The sequence below is a fragment of the Varroa jacobsoni genome, unplaced genomic scaffold (assembly GCF_002532875.2).
Source record: "Varroa jacobsoni isolate VJ856 unplaced genomic scaffold, vjacob_1.0 scaffold_321, whole genome shotgun sequence".
NCBI classification, from domain to species: domain Eukaryota; kingdom Metazoa; phylum Arthropoda; class Arachnida; order Mesostigmata; family Varroidae; genus Varroa; species Varroa jacobsoni.
This window is the reverse complement of record NW_019213223.1, coordinates 14,426-30,558: the sequence shown is the minus strand read 5'-3', so window position 1 is coordinate 30,558 and position 16,133 is coordinate 14,426. Positions and strand designations below refer to the sequence as shown.

Here is a 16,133-nt window from a genome sequence, read left to right as displayed (position 1 = left end):
ATAAATACAGACTAAATAAAAAGGTCAAACTCTGATACAGTAAGTACGGGGAAAACTGATGTGTTGACTCAAAAAAACTTCAAGTCGATTCATTTTTTGCTTTATTACATTATGTACACTGTGTGGAGCTCATTTTGAACGGCTTAGTCTCCATGTTATGTTCTTAAGTAAGATTAAATGCAATATTCTAGCGGTGATCGATATGATGATACCGTGCGCCTGGTTGGATTTTAAATTATTGTGAGTGTTTTTCTAAAGACGCGGGGCTTCGCTTGTTCTCGGTGATCATTGTGTTGCCTCATTCAATTTCGAGATTGTTCGCCTATATATAAAAGTTACGCATAGAAAAAGTACGAGGAAATCTTATTCATACCGAGGAATAGATCATATACCGTTAACTTATTCCACGTTAAGCTTCGTGTTACGCTGCAACCGCGATGCAAAGTTGATTTGCGCAAACCTATCCATATAAACGTCGCGTCGCTAGTATACTTCATGCAGTGTTCTATTGCATTGACTAAATGCAATGCTAAGTAGAAGTTTTTCAAGCGCTCCTCGGGCTTTAAGCAGCTCACAAAATAACACAACACTATCATTAAGCGTTACGTACAAAATAATTCCCCTTCGGATTTTCGAGGTAAATGCCAAGACAATTTTTTTGCTCTATGTGTTATCGTTTGGTGTCTATGGAGACCGCTGAAGGTCATACTTTTTAAAAATACACTTACTATACTTGCTCATGGTAGTTATATTGAATCGTAAATCCTAAATTTAACGGGCTTATTTAGAAATAACTAGGCCGATATAAATACCTATTAGATGAAAATAAAAAGAATCTGTGGATAGGCGCATTTCAGTTCTATGGAAAACCTCCACCGGTGTGTGAGCATCAATAATAGAGTCAAATAGACTGTAGCTGTCTACCAAGATGAAGATCTTTTAAGAAGAAGCAGGTATATTAGGTTGTAGAAAATGTTTCTTTCACCTAGATAGCTTTTGAAATTAGCTATTGTAAATAATACGAATCGCGTTGGGTTGGCATTGATAGCTAATTCGGCAAATGTAGATGTGTTAGGACGTTTCTACTCAGATATGAGATAAAGCAGCTCGAAGATGAAATTTCTGCAAAAACTTGCTATATTCTACAATTTGATCACGATAAAAGCATAAAGCGTATTGCCCAGACCCACTAAAAAAAACTATACTGATTATGCGTTACTGAATGAAACAGTCCCTAGATAGTTCTATCGCTTTCGTTTTCAATCTAAGATAGGCAGGAAGAGGAATCGTGAATTATGAGTTGCTACTGTCTAGCAAACCGGTTGACTCAGGCCTCTGTGGTCATCAACAAACTAGACTATAACAGATTATTAAGAAGAATTAACCGGAGCCAGTAAAGACGTCGTCTTTTACCATATACGTTTTACATATCCAGGAAAAATTGAAAGAACTTTAATATGAGATTTTACTACGCCTATCGACTGGCCCGAATCTCGTATCATTCGACTATTATATATTCTAATCTATGCAGAACTCCGTTAATGGTGTTAATTTATTTCAATGATGCAAACATTGCTTTTTCGTAATTTTTTTTTCTTTTTTTGCTTAAAAACCATAGAAGTTCCACAGTGATAGAACTGGAGATCATCAATCGAAATAGCGGAAATTTAGCTTGGTAATAATAGTATTAGTAAAATATAAAAAGTACGTATTTCAATTTAGCTTGAAACGATCAACAATTCAATATACAAATGCCGAATGTTACTGCAAAAGCAAGTACATAGATAGCTTAAAAAGCTTTTTAGCGTTGATCACAATCATAAATGCTTTATAGCCTTCATACGATGTCTAAATTCTGCTGCTCTCTCTCCATTGTATTTCCTGGTTACTGTTATAATCAGAAGTATAAGAAAGGGAATGGTTCTCAACGTGTTCTTTATCCAATCGGTAGACGTTTTTTGTCCGTCTTGAAAGGTGTGCCTCTTTAGCGAGCCTGCGTAACTTTTCAGCGGTTGCTGGTCCTGTCCTATCAACGAGTTGGCTCAGTCCAGATCTCGGATCTTGAAGGAGAGAATGTGGCTCAGCAAATTCGACAATACGGCCGGCGTCTAATACCATTACCCTATTCGAGTCCATAACCGTGTGCAGTCTGAAAAAGAATTGCATACCAGTATTATAGCATTGATTATTTCTGTTTCAAATGGGTTTTCTGTGTTTCTCTATAAACTACGACAACACCACAAACCGAATTTAGTGTTAATCCTTTCAATACCTATCAAATTATGTAATAAACCCTCAAAATTAAATCAAGCTCTTATATATCTTATAAAATAGCTCCGCCCATTAACAATGTTGCTAAGGAGGAATACATGCAAGTATGAGATAATAGTAAAGCTTTACTATGATTGAAGTGTCAGGGTGAATGATAGTTATGCAGTCATTTCAAGTAATTCGCACGTTACCTATTGTTGCTATACGTTTGCTGAGGTGCATTTATTTATTATTTAATCAAAAAGTACAATTGTAAGAACATTTTAAGCTCCATATTAAAATGAAGTTAGCCCCGTTCTCTCCGTCCATGGGGGCAAACGAAAACAAGGGAATCTATGCAATGCTCGATGGCTTCGAAATCGCGTACTAACCGATGTGCAACAGTAAGAACGGTCGCGTGGTGGAAGCTTCGTCGGATAGCGTTTTGTATACATTCGTCCGTGTGCGGATCGACATTTGCCGTTGCTTCGTCCAATACAAGAATCTTACAGCGGCGTACAATCGCTCGTGCGAGGCAGACAAGCTGGCGTTGTCCAGATGATAAATTCGCGCCTAAATCAACAACGATTTAATGAAGCTATTTCATTTAACAAAATGGAATCTAATCAATAAAAGTGACTTGTAAATTCACTAAAGCCAAGGAGAATGCTGTTTACGTTGATAGTAGCTTGTTTGTAAACTCCACGAGTTTGGTGCCATTAGCACGAAGTTCAGCAAACCTTCTTCGCTGATAGTGGCGTTAAGTCCTCCAGACATATCCTCTACCGCTTTTTTAAGGCATGCCGCGTCGAGAGCTTGCCAAAGTTCTTCATCGCTTATCTCACCGAAAGGATCGATGTTTCGGCGAAGAGAGCCGGCAAATAACGATGGCTCTTGGGGAATGATGCCGATCGCGGAACGAAGCTCATGGAGACCGAGAGTAGAGGTTGATACGCCATCAATGATTATATCACCTGACGTGTGAGCAGATGAACATTCCATATTATAGGATTTCGGAAATCATAAAAATACACACAACTTTTTTTTCGACGATGCGGTTTTCTGTTAAAAAAAACAAATGTGGGTACCTTCCGGCTCATATAGGCGGAATAAAGCGGCGATGATCGAAGACTTGCCTGCCCCCGTACGTCCAATGATACCGATCTTAAAAATAATACAGGTTTGAGAGGATCACGGATATGGTTAGTATCCATTAGATTGATATCGAAGTGCTCCATGTCCTGGCGTGGTCCATGTTGTATTAGTTAAAATTTGAACTCGTTTTCCAATCTAAATGATAATCAATTTTATAGCATGTAAGTAAGTTTTTGAAAACTATCATAAGTTGATCAAATAATCTCGGCTTGCACTGCCCTGAGAAGTAATTTTCGACGACGAACCTTCTCTCCTGGCTGGAAATGGCAAGATAGGTTACATAGCACCGGGGGTTGATCCTGCAGGTACCGGAGGTTCACATTGCGCAAAGTAAGGGCACCTGGTTGGAAATAAATGAGATTAGTGTATCTGCGATAAAAATAGTGGGTGGAAAACTGCTGATATGCATCTATCGGATGAGCAGCGTAACAGTGCTGGTTTACATTTAGTGTCTGTTTCATAGTTGTCTTTCATTATACGTTGACCTTGCATTTACCTAGGTTTCTTGTGACAAAACTAGTGGCAGCTAACGAACGATGGCTGAAATGCCCCTTTGCCGCCTTCGGTGGCAACGTAAATTATTAGCACAGGATTTGCTAATGATATGAGCGTTAAATACCAGCGTTGGGCCATCCCTTCGGCGGACGACACTCAGGCTTCGTTTCCGAAGGCGCTTCCGGGACAAGAGAGCAGTACTCAAGCACTCTTTCCACAGAAGTCATGTGACTTTCAATTTCTGCAGCTTGTCGCACTCCCCATTGGAACATACCAGTTAAAAGTAAGGCATTTGTAACCGCCAGACCCACCTGGCTACCTGTCAAACCACCAACTGCACAGATCGATATAACAACATCAATGTTAACGATGTCTGAGATAAGCGTTTCATCTGGAGGTTCGGTAATATTGCTATATTCGTATATATACGTATATAAAGCGTGTGAGTGTAACGCTTCGCTCTGCATCACGTTAAGTTCATAATAACTATACCACCAACATTTATCTAAATAAAAATCATTGCGTCAAACCTCCATTGGCTCCTAGAATGGCTAGCGACATTGTAACGATGGCGATGTACGTAAACGCGAGAAAATCTAATGTGATTCCAAACCATCGAGTAGTGCAAAGAAACAGGTTCCATGATGACGTATGACGATCCTTCCATAACACGTGCAAAACAGCCAAGCAATATGTTTGTTATAAAATGTATATCTAACCAGATCTAATCTGATAACGTAAGCTGCGATATGATAGGAAAGCTCATGCTAAACATTTATTGCTGTAATGGTGTTTTTTTTTTTTGTTTTGTTATTACGTGGTTCTGGGTGTCGCATCGCGGCTCGTAGATAAAACGTGGTTTTTTAGTTGGACGGTCCCAACTGTGGTAGGAATGAGCTTTTTGTTGGAAAACAAACAACGCAATTCGTAATAGCCGGTCAAATATTTTATAACTAATAAAAGCATGTTCATAAATATGGTTTGAATACCCTGCCATCCATATACCTGATAAAGATCAAAGAGATGTTTAAATACGGGTTCGACCCGATAGGCACGAATTGTAGCCAGCCCCTGAAGAGTTGAGGATACATGTGAGAACATCGGGGATCGAGTCACGCCTACATTTTCCGCCATCAAATAGTTGAATAAATTCAGTTAACGTTCAACGCGCTCCCAACGGAAATAGCTCGCTAACATTGTTCGATAACAAGTATTTCCATTGGTATCTTTTTATCAACTTGACAAGGTTTTGTCCTAATTAAGGTATCTATGTATAATGGCTCAGTGCGTCAACTAAAATTTATATACTTAGAAAGCTGTAACATTTTTTTCGACAGGAACTGTCAGTTTATAATAGCACAGGTACATGCTCTATTGACAACTACGAATGATGACACGGCAAGGGGAAGTCATTGACCAGAACGATTGGGTCCCATCGAATCAGTTCACGGGGCATGCGTATGGGGTAGGCATTTCTTAGTACCTAAATATGTCTAGCAGTACAAATAAGATACTTACGTACCCTCGAGTCGTTTTATGTCCCGAGCTGTTCGAATGTAGATATTCCAGAGAAAAGAGAACAGAACAAGTAGAACTAGCGTGGGAATGATAATGTATGGACAAATAATGGCCACGGACGTAAGGACGCCAACCAAGTTCAACGTGATCTGAAGCAGCCAAGTAAAAGTTATTATAAACCTAAACGAAGCACTAATCAACTTAAATACTATCGTCAAATAGGATTCACTTGCAGTCGAAACCCGCATAATAACACTAGAATCAATTTTATATACTCAAGGCGTGTTTCTTTATTTATACTCACGAAAGAAATATCGAGGCCCGTCGGAGGAAGGATGTCGTCGATTACACCGAGATCCTGCAGACGAGCACGGGTTGATGAAGCAATGCGATAACATGCGTCTTGCCAACTTAGTACTATTATTCTTGGCAACATTTTTGTGACTAGGATGAGCTTTTTGTGTAGCAATTGTGAGGATCTGGTATGAAAGTAGTTCAAAAGTTTAATAGTGGCCTGGTATAGGGTAAAAACATCTCGCTTACGCAATATATATTGATATATCTCTGCGTTAGAGAGGAAGCTATGAACTATATCCAGTAATAAGCTTCGACTTGGCAAAATGCGATTTGATTATGAAGGACACAATTATGACTATAGAGACTATTTTACGGATTTAGGTTTTTTTTTTTTGTTGTACTAAAAAGCTAAGTTAATCAGAGTTTGTTGCTTTTAGTAAGTGCCTAGGATAGTGCAGTGGTGACATGTTTACACAAGCTTACCTTCGTGAACCTGTTTTGGATACGCCCGATAGGATTTCGTTCAAAAAATGAGATTGGTGCACGCATTATACAAGCAAACATGTCGTCATGGAGACGAACCGATGATCGCATACACATTGCGAAGAATAATAACGCTCGAATCACCGAGGCCGCTACTAACAGAACGATGAGACCCCCATACATCCACGCCAACCAACTGTTAATATGGAATTATATGTTTACACGTATGTGTCATTTATAATAAGCTATCACTTGTTTTTTAAATGTTAAATATTTACAATATAAAGATACAAAATCGTCTTGGTTCACACCAATTTACCCCTGACTCACTTATGTATAAGCAAATGACAGTATAATAATTTATCGAACAGAACAATGATTTCCAGTTCTAAAATAAGTTCATATTTAGGGAAGCAAATCAATGGCGGACTAATTTGGACGAATACCTTAGATAGTGCAAATCAAGGTTTGTTTCACCATTTTCTTGAGCGTCCTTAACCTTATCACACCAATACGATAGCCAAAAGTCCACTCCGTTGAACAGAGCCTGTAAAGCGGATTAAGTAAGATTATGGCATACCGCATAGTACAGATACAAAAAAGGCGAGTGCTTTCAAGTATGAGACATATATAATTGCCTATAAATTAGGCTAACCTCAATATTGTTAATACGCAGTGGTAAAATGTTCAATCTAGATGGGAATGAGTCGGTTAGGAGCATTATATTCCCTTTACCAATGTCCATGTTCCGCGAAGTTAAACGCAATACAAACTGTTAGACAAACACCCCGCATAGGTCTCTTGGGAATGAAGCTTTTCTTACAATCTAATTCGCTTACCTGCGAAGCAAGCGAGCTTAACCCGAGAAAGCTGAACGAAAGCCAACCGGTTCCTGAAAATCATACCTTCATTAACATTGCGTATGTGCATGCATCCATTCACGATGTCGACGTACATAGAGAAATCGTACTCTACTATTGCTGCCTGGCGACGGGAGAATTTTATTTCGGAAAAGTCGCTGGAACCGTTTTTTTTTTCGTGTCTTGAGTCTTATTCACAGCCCATCGACACTTTGGTAACAGATCTGAATTGAAGCCAGTGTTGGAGCTGGTACACTATGCACCTTCATTGATGTCTTACAATATCAAAACGTTATGGGATACAGTAGTATGTAGTAATAACATAACATATATATAGTAATAATAATAAGCTAGTAGCTATAACATTTTATTATACAGCTACTACCCAAAGTGACGTATTTCCAATAGACGGCGGCTGACACCGTCCCCGTTGTTTTACTTTCTTCCGTCTGCTGAGCGCGCATAGCTGCAGCCCCTTGAGCTTCCACGTCACCTGGGCAAAACAGATAAACGTAATATTTCTACATTCAACTTCGTTTTGTGTTCGAATATGGTTTCGCCGATGATGCCAGTCCTTAAAGTATAGCCTTTCGGTAGATTTCCACTGGTTCCAGATCTCGATGAATGAAAACGGAATTGATTTTATAGAACTCTGAATGAAATTTTTCGAAGCTTCCGGCTTAAGCCAGTTAGTTATATGTACTACGATGCGATTTACAGGTGTGACTAAATAAAAACATACAATTCTTAACCTGATAATTCGATCTAACCATCGGACCATTCAGTCATAGACAGGTACCTAACTGGACTTTGCAGGCAAGTCCATGCAACATCCGAGAACATGCAAGTAGCGTAATTAAGGCTTAATAATGTACAAGCATACTAAACGTACACAAACATAGGTGAGAGATGAGAATGAATTTATTGATTGACACATCGGTTGCTTGGTTTAACTTCAGATCAGACCAAATAATCCGATCTGTGCTAACCATTGTTTAACAGTTATTCGACTGTATAACTAAAGCAATGTTTACAGGTACATACATACATTATTATGATTGCTATCGTATCTCACCATTGATGATTACATTGGGTTCAATTCCATCTTGAGATTTGCTTTTCTCAAAAGTTTCCCTTTGAGACAAGTTTCTATTGTCCAATCTTACAAAGGTCTTGGAGTCAGCCGGTACATCCTTAGACGGTTCGGCAACGTCGAAAGGCTCTCGCTGAAGTACAGTGAGTAAACGTTTGAACTCTATGTTAGCCTTATGTTATGGTCTTGTGTATGCATTTCGATAGACTGGATGAAGCCATATTACGTTTTCCTGAATAATAATATAACGCAATGTATAGATAAAGCAAATTTAGAGTGGAACTGTTTGGTCGATCAGAGAACGATCGTACGATATATTCTCTTCGAATGCTATTTTAAATCCAAGTAGACACTCTGATTAGCTCGAGTTGGCAACTATATTGAGCCGCTAAATACTGTATACCTCAGACTTTTCTATGACATTGTAGTCCTTTAAATTGTCAGACTCGTCGTTTTGGTCAGTATTTAGTATTCCCTCTATATCAATTCCTGAAATAGAAAAATAGCCTATGAGTGGGCAAAAGGATCATCACTAAATAATCCTTTTTTTTTCGCTCGGCTTTCAGCTGCCCGTATGCCTAACGGTCTATGATTCAGTAGGTGTGGGAAAAAGGAGCAATTTATTTATTTTATACGCATACATGTATGGTGTTCCCTTTTCTCCATGAGTAATAGTAGCTTTCCTGTAGCCATTGCAAATGAAAACTATAAAAGCTATATTCCAGGTCAGAACACACGTCGTCTACACTTTTTGTGTTATTCTAGCTAGATTTTCAATAGATTATATATAAGAAGACAGGCAATACGGCCTCTTAAAACGATAATATAGAAACAGCGGATAACTGACCTTTATGGATAATGTCATAATAATTCCCGTAGGCTACGGGTTTTCCATTCTTCCTGAGCAAAAGAACGCGATCGGCATGTCGCAGGTACTGCAACTGATGCGTAGCTAGAATGACTGCCTTTCCTCTAAATAGGCCGAAGCAATTTTAAAAAAGAAACGTTAGTGGAAGAAGCAATTTTCCGCTGCTGACCTCGTTTTGATTCTCTTCGTTACGCGATTGATGTTGTATATGTTTATGTCTCCCGAAAAACTAGGTCGGATCTAAAATTAACGAATTTATCTAGATGGCATATAGAGATGTATGTATCTCCGATACGAAAAGGCCCGATAGAAGCCATCCCTCAGTTATGGTCACACATACTGGGCATTGCTGTGCCTACCTGTGAAGAAGGTACTTTTGGATACAACTTGCGAAGATATGACGGGACACATTGGCGTCCACAGCGCTTAGAGGGTCATCAAGGAGGTAGAGATCTGCGTCGTGATAAACTGCTCGAGCAAGACTTACGCGAGCCTTCAAGCAAGCATAAAAACAACGACAGTAGTGGATAACGTTACAGTAATAACTGTGCACTATTGCACGTTTTTTTTTTTTTTTTATCATCCGACGCTAACTTACTTATTCGTCAGGATCAGAATGAAGTGCTTTGGCTTAAGGTCAAGCAATAGAGAAGTGATAATGCCTATATAACTGCAATTACGTCTGATATTGTTTATCTAGTCATTCCCTGCTTTGCCGAAACTCTGAAGATGTGCACCTTTTAGAGTGTATTAGAACGACTACTAGGTGGTATGAAGAAAAATTTCTAACCAAATTATTTTATTAATGGGTATTTGTTTTCAGTATTCAAGTATCAAAGAACAAGACTTGCTCTATAGTTCGGTCTTGAGTACGATTATATGGTACCTTTTGACCGCCACTGAGTGAGGTTCCTTTGTCTTCGACAAGGGTTTCTTCGGCGTGTGGTAGTAGCTCGATGTCTTTCTCGAGAGCGCATATCTTAACAACCTTACGGAACCGTATCTCGTCAGCTGCAGAATTGAAGCAAATATTTCGCTTGAGGGTCGCGTTGAAGAGCCACGGCACCTAAAAATGATTCGACCATACGAGTGTATTCGACTATAACTACGCTGTTTTTATTATCAGCTTTTCTATCAGCTGACGGGGTTTTGGTCTTGATGTGCCTCATAATTTGCCCAATGCCTCAAACGTCCTACTGGCCTTACCCCCCGGACTGATTGTTTGTCTTGTGGTAGGGACTACTTAGAATTACGCTTAGGTTTTCTACTTTAAGCGCTTACCAATCAAATTGGAACTAGATCGCCACTTGCGAGACCGTATGCCTGTTGCTAATAGCAAAAGTTTTTGTCAAAATTCGGGTATTAGGGTACATTTACATTGACGGCGAGTCAGGACTGATGCATTGGTCCATACCACACCACTGCTATGGCTAGAATTATAGATACGAAGTTAAGATATTATTTAAAGCTGCTCAATGTATTGCAATTATGACGACTGTAAAAGATAAACTTTTTAGTCTCGCAACCGTAATGATAGAATCAAGTTACCTGCGAAGCATAAGCAATGGTTCCCCCAAGCTTAATGGTTCCGGTAAGAAGAGGAAGTTCGCCGAGTATTGCCATTAGAAGTGATGATTTTCCACAGCCAACCGGCCCTGTTACAATTACCAGTTCGCCACGACGCACTCGGAAGTTGACGTTGTTTAGGGCTAATAGATTTGTCTGACAATGGGAAGTGACATGGTTTAGCTAACGACGACAAATGTATTTTTCAACATTCTCTTAAATGTGTATCATGTCTAGTTATCGTTATTTCATAATTAATAAAGTTACGTCCGGCCACTGTGGTTAGATAAACTTCCAATAAAAGAATACAAACAAAGTTGTTTCATACGAACATCAGATGGTAGAATAGTTGATATCCAGGACGCGCGAACGTCAGCCAAGCGAAGCATCGCGTCGTCAGTCGATCGAGAAGACCCTCTTCGGGAGAGAGGTTCTGCGGATTGGCCTTTTTCTTCAAGCATCAGAAATCGCTGAATTCGCCTTAAGGAAACCAATGTTTCTAAGCCTTGCCCCATACCGTACGGGAAGTAGAGTCCCATTGCTAGACGGACCTGTGGCATATACACGTATGATCGCCATGAGGTTGAGATAAAGTACCAGATTAAATGGACAAAAGTTGTGTTTTTCGTATACGTAAAACTTCCCTTGAGACAAAACATTTTCAGCTAGCTACTCTTAAAGCATTTGGATTATCTAGTTCGTTCATGCAAAACGGTAACACGGTGTTTAGCGTGGCAAAACAGGCCAGCACAAGGTCTGCGAACGGTATGGGTGGTGGGAACGGTAGATTGGCTCTGGGCTTAAAATCTGCGTTTAAACTATTTGACAGCTAATTAAGCAGGAATCTACTAGTTTGAATGAAAAACTGGTAACGGAAAATGTAATTTACGCGTAAGATTTACCTATATTGTAAAATGATTTAGAATTACTTTAGATAAATTTCTATGACATTCTGGGGTACGTTTGAAGTGCTTCACGAGGACGTAAAATCGTAGGAGCTATTTACCGAATTCAGCAGAGCTATTGTTACAAATACTTTCTCTGAGGTGAGGCTTTTTCCAGCCACCATCGTATACAGGATACAGCATAGGAAAAGGATAAACTTAGAGGACACAAAGAATAGAGCCATATTAATGCCCTTTAATGCCGATGCGATTCGAACACGTCCAATCTCCATCCGACGAATATCAGATACCAATAGGCCGAACGGCTTTTCCCACGCGTACCTAACAACAAAATATATATTAAACAAAATTTAATGATGGTGGGAAACGATATATTATTTCTCCACGTGTCTAATATCTACCCACATATCACCTCAGCCAGTTGAGCTAAACTAAACTCGAATCTTTGCTATTAATTATCCATAATATATATTAACGCATATTCAATACGGATACGTATCTGACTGTCTGACGATTGATCCGTTGTTTACATTTGTCAAAGAAGATTTTAATTTTTTGGCGGACTAGTGCCTCCTTCTAACAACTCTCACTATTCTGACCTTAGAGTGCCTTCTAAACAAAAAGAGGACAATCTAGCCAGTATGTGCATTCCGTGCGCTTCAATTAATTCATAACTATTTATGTCATTGTAAGCCAAGGCTTGAATGTCATATAAGAAAGAAAATAACATTGTGCGATCTGTTCATTACATTTTGATTGCACGAATGGCGGCCACGAGCTCGTTGGTGAATCGTACCCGTCTGTCTGTGATTTCGGCTGTTTGTAGACGGATCCGTGCAAACTTACGCCCTATCACTAATTGCATAGGAACCCAAACGAGCATATATCCCAAGCAGCAAATACTGGGCCAGCCTGCAATGGACAATACGCACGTTAGGTGTCTCTATTACAAGTAATTCCTTCTTAAATCACGCGGTAGGAACGGTTGTACTTTGCCCTAACTACTTATAGCCGTCCTACAAATTCATTTGAACTTCACGGAAAACTGTGAAAAAAGAATTGGTTTCATCAGTGATATCGGAAAGATAAGAGTAACAATGGTGTGTTCCGTAACAGTAATTGTTCGAAAAAACACATGCGGGAAGCAAGCCTTTCATCTTTGAGAAGCCTACGTACCTATAATCAAAATAGGCTGAATGTATGCATTTGTAGAAACGGTCAAATCTACATTTTTGCTTCTATTGTTACTAAAAAAACCAGTGGAAAAAAAAAACCATTTTTGAATTATTAACGTCAAGATGCTCGTTCAGCGATGTGTCTATTAAATATAAGATTTTCACTTACCGATTTCTCTGTATAGAACGATTGTGATAAGAACTGTTTGTAGAGGCGCCACGAGGATATACGGAACAAAAAGGAGAGATGTGTCAAGATAGCGTACGTCGTTTGACATGAGATTTACCATTTGGCCGGATGCAGTTCCCGTGAGTGAAGCCTGCGAAAGGCGCAGACTTTTCCTATAGAGAAGGGAGCAGCATGTGACCCGCAATCGCATACCTTCCCATTGTGGGAAGGTATAGTAGGAACAACATATACGTTATGACCATTTCTAGTTAGATAACTATTCGAAGTTGACGGCTTGAGGCAGGCCTTCAAGCGAACTTGAAAGAGCGTGATTTTGTTTTGGATATTCACAATAGCGACGCAATGGCCAAAACCAGTAATACAATTTTTGAGCGAACAATGACTAGTGGAGATCGAAAGGAATACGTCTAGAGAAAGTCTTTCGTTAATCAATTGACGTTAGGTTTTTATTTGGTGTAGCAGCTGATGGTTAGCTTGCTTGAATAACATTCACTTAGTTTTAAGTTAAGTACGTATTGACAGCCCGTAAGGGCGAAAACATGCTGTACTACGCTTATATCGAATTATCAAATTTGGTTTTGTGTGACGCTGTTCTCGTTCGATTGTATCAAAATGCAAGATATACATTGTGAACTTACCAAATCGTTGCATGTTGAAGAAGTACGGATGATTAGTAAGGATATGTGCGCCGCCCAAAAACGATACAAGTACAGCGCAACCAATGAAAAGCCCATAGCTCATCGATGATTTTGTCGGATCCGTGAGATAGGAGACGAGCCAGCCTAGGGCAATTGGTTGCAATATATTTTTCAAGCATTCTTCAATCAGCACTAATACTGCAACAAGCAAGTAACGTGTACCGTACACACGACAAAGCGCTTTTAGCAAGTGTGGCTTTCTTCCCTTCGTTCCGTGGGCAGACAACTCTTTTTCCCATTCTCTGTAACGACGTAATGGTAGAAAACACTATTACTTGGTTAACCACACATATGTTCCGTGCCTGTGCCGTTACTTACTGATAGCGCTGCTTCATTGAGGGCCTATTTTCAAGCATATTTTCTCAAGATGGCCTTGTTTTCTAACACCAACAATACTTCTAAGGTGTGATCGGCAAATTTGTGACTCAACGCTTTTCTACGAGCCGACTATGCTTAAACGCAACTTCGCGTTTAAAGCCTCTCAGTTTCAGACCTTAGAAATACAGTAACAATAATAATTATACCACAATGACTACTTATATGTTTCTAGCAAGATGCATAAGTTAGAAATCTCACTCTTGTAAGCGATCGGTGGCCGGTCGGGATTCTTCCCATTCTGGGCAGGCGAAGAGATCCTCCACAGTTAACGCCCGATTCCATCCCAGTTTGAAAAGGGGCACAAGCCAGCAGAAAAACATGCTCGATATCCACTTCGCGGTTTCCTAAATTCAAATGAAGGTTCTCCTATCAAATTACGTCCATATCAGCCTATATGAGAACGAGCCACAGCCAAGAAAACGTAATTCAATAGAGCTAACATGTCGATGAAATTCTAAGATAGAACAGTAGTAGGCGACATGTCCTTAAGACAATGGACAACATTTGTAAAAGTAAGTTTTTTCATTCCCTATAAAGCTATTTTTCATATCTAACAGGTAAGTTATTGACAATTGGATCGATATGTATCGATCTGTTTGCGGCGAGCGTAAAACTTAATTGTCAGACGAATGTGTGAAAACGCAATGAGTATAACTCAGGATTTTAGAAAATTAATGAGTTGCCTAAGATAAATCATTTGAAATGCATTTGTCCTGTGTTAAGGGGAGTTTGAGCCCGGGTTAGCTTGTCGTCCAAGTACCGAGCATCGGCATTAGTATAGCAAGTTACCTCACCTGCGGACTCCGTGGCTGAACGTGAGTTCGATATAGTTCTTCCATGGCGACGCCACCAAATGAGAGTTAGGGTATGGCATAATCATAGCACGCCACAATCGAGGCTATACGTGCCGACTGTTGAAAGGCACGTGAATGAAAGTTCACCTTAGAACCACCGTGTTGGATGCATGTTTCGTTAGGGATATCAAATGGTTACAATGGCTATCACGGCGCTAGGTAGACATTACAGGATGAACTTTACAACACCTATCATCGAAAGTCGTGCGTTCATTTCGTGCGCTCACCTACATAGGGAAGGGATAGAATAATAATAGAAGACACCATCCGGCAGGGGCATTTATAAAGCGACTCGTAGATTGTTTTACAGACGGTACAGCGTCGAAAGTTTCATGACATGAGTTGTCACACCGTACTGCCATATTTGTAATGTAAAATCTACATTCGAAAACAGCTATTATATCGTATCCTGCAATAGTGCATGCCGGTACACTTGAAAACTTATGTCTCTTCCAATGTTTTGCCACGAAAATGCTTAGTTCTGTTAATTATTTAAGTACTCAGTCAACGATTACATGTATGCTCGGCAAGCAAAATAGATAGATAGATAGTATGTAATATAATGTATTATAGCATTTTTGGTAATAGTAATAATATAATGGCTGATGCACGCATATCGCGACTGCGGTTTATTCCTCCAATGGAACATTTGAACTGCAGGAGACAAAAAATGTTACTAAAAAAGACGTTTGACGCATAATTGGTAAGAAATTAGTAAGAATTCAAGATCTGCCGCAGTAACGAGTTACGTGCGCTGCAGTCTGAACTTATGCTAGGCTCAGCCTATGATTTTGAAGGTTGCAATTCTGACTGTTTCACTCTAGGTGATGTAACCTATAACGGCCACTAGCAACAAATATCGCAACAAATTTGATCCCGATCTATTTGACTTAACTCATGTGCACTGGCATTCAGCCTCTTATAGGGCTTGAATCCCGTCACGTACTCGTCAAGACAAACCCCTAAGGCTGGCAAGAACGAGACTTAACAAAGAGGAGAATCTGGATCTTATGCCTGTCACTACTTGGAGCGATTTTTTTCAGCAAAAAGAGTTGTAAACGGAAGCTTCGCGTCGAAAAGGTACTATCCAGGATGCGGCTCGGTGCAATATATCTTATTACGGCTGAATAAGGCTTTGAAAAGGTGGAATCAATATATTTCACGAGATGCAATCTAAGCGACCATAGGGCAACAACTATCAAGTTTTCTGTGTTTGTAAAAAAAAATAGGCTTGACGGTCTCAAAATACATATCTAAATATCGTGCACTGATTCATTTTGATCGTACAAATTGTTCTACGTAAACTTGGATCAACTGATATTTGTGACTTAGTGCATTGTTTGCTTTT

The 16,133-nt window shown here is 39.6% G+C and overlaps 1 protein-coding gene across 1 annotated transcript; it reads right to left on the bottom strand.

Moving 5' to 3' along the window:
- Positions 1 to 84: 84 nt before the first annotated feature.
- On the bottom strand, positions 85 to 15,017 carry LOC111259334 (ATP-binding cassette sub-family C member 4). Its single transcript, XM_022831280.2, has 27 exons — positions 14,726 to 15,017; positions 14,130 to 14,275; positions 13,494 to 13,795; positions 12,835 to 13,047; positions 12,240 to 12,402; positions 11,592 to 11,811; positions 10,918 to 11,136; positions 10,568 to 10,741; positions 9,906 to 10,085; positions 9,379 to 9,512; positions 8,999 to 9,123; positions 8,555 to 8,640; positions 8,134 to 8,284; positions 7,444 to 7,551; positions 7,038 to 7,090; positions 6,645 to 6,745; positions 6,199 to 6,394; positions 5,723 to 5,776; positions 5,423 to 5,567; positions 4,906 to 5,018; positions 4,431 to 4,560; positions 4,025 to 4,234; positions 3,651 to 3,745; positions 3,339 to 3,414; positions 2,991 to 3,224; positions 2,643 to 2,823; positions 85 to 2,149 (listed from the first exon to the last, which is right to left on the bottom strand). Exons 1-27 carry the CDS (start codon positions 14,768 to 14,770, stop codon positions 1,849 to 1,851), a joined length of 4,155 nt encoding a protein of 1,384 aa, XP_022687015.1. The 5' UTR covers positions 14,771 to 15,017; the 3' UTR covers positions 85 to 1,848.
- Positions 15,018 to 16,133: the final 1,116 nt, after the last annotated feature.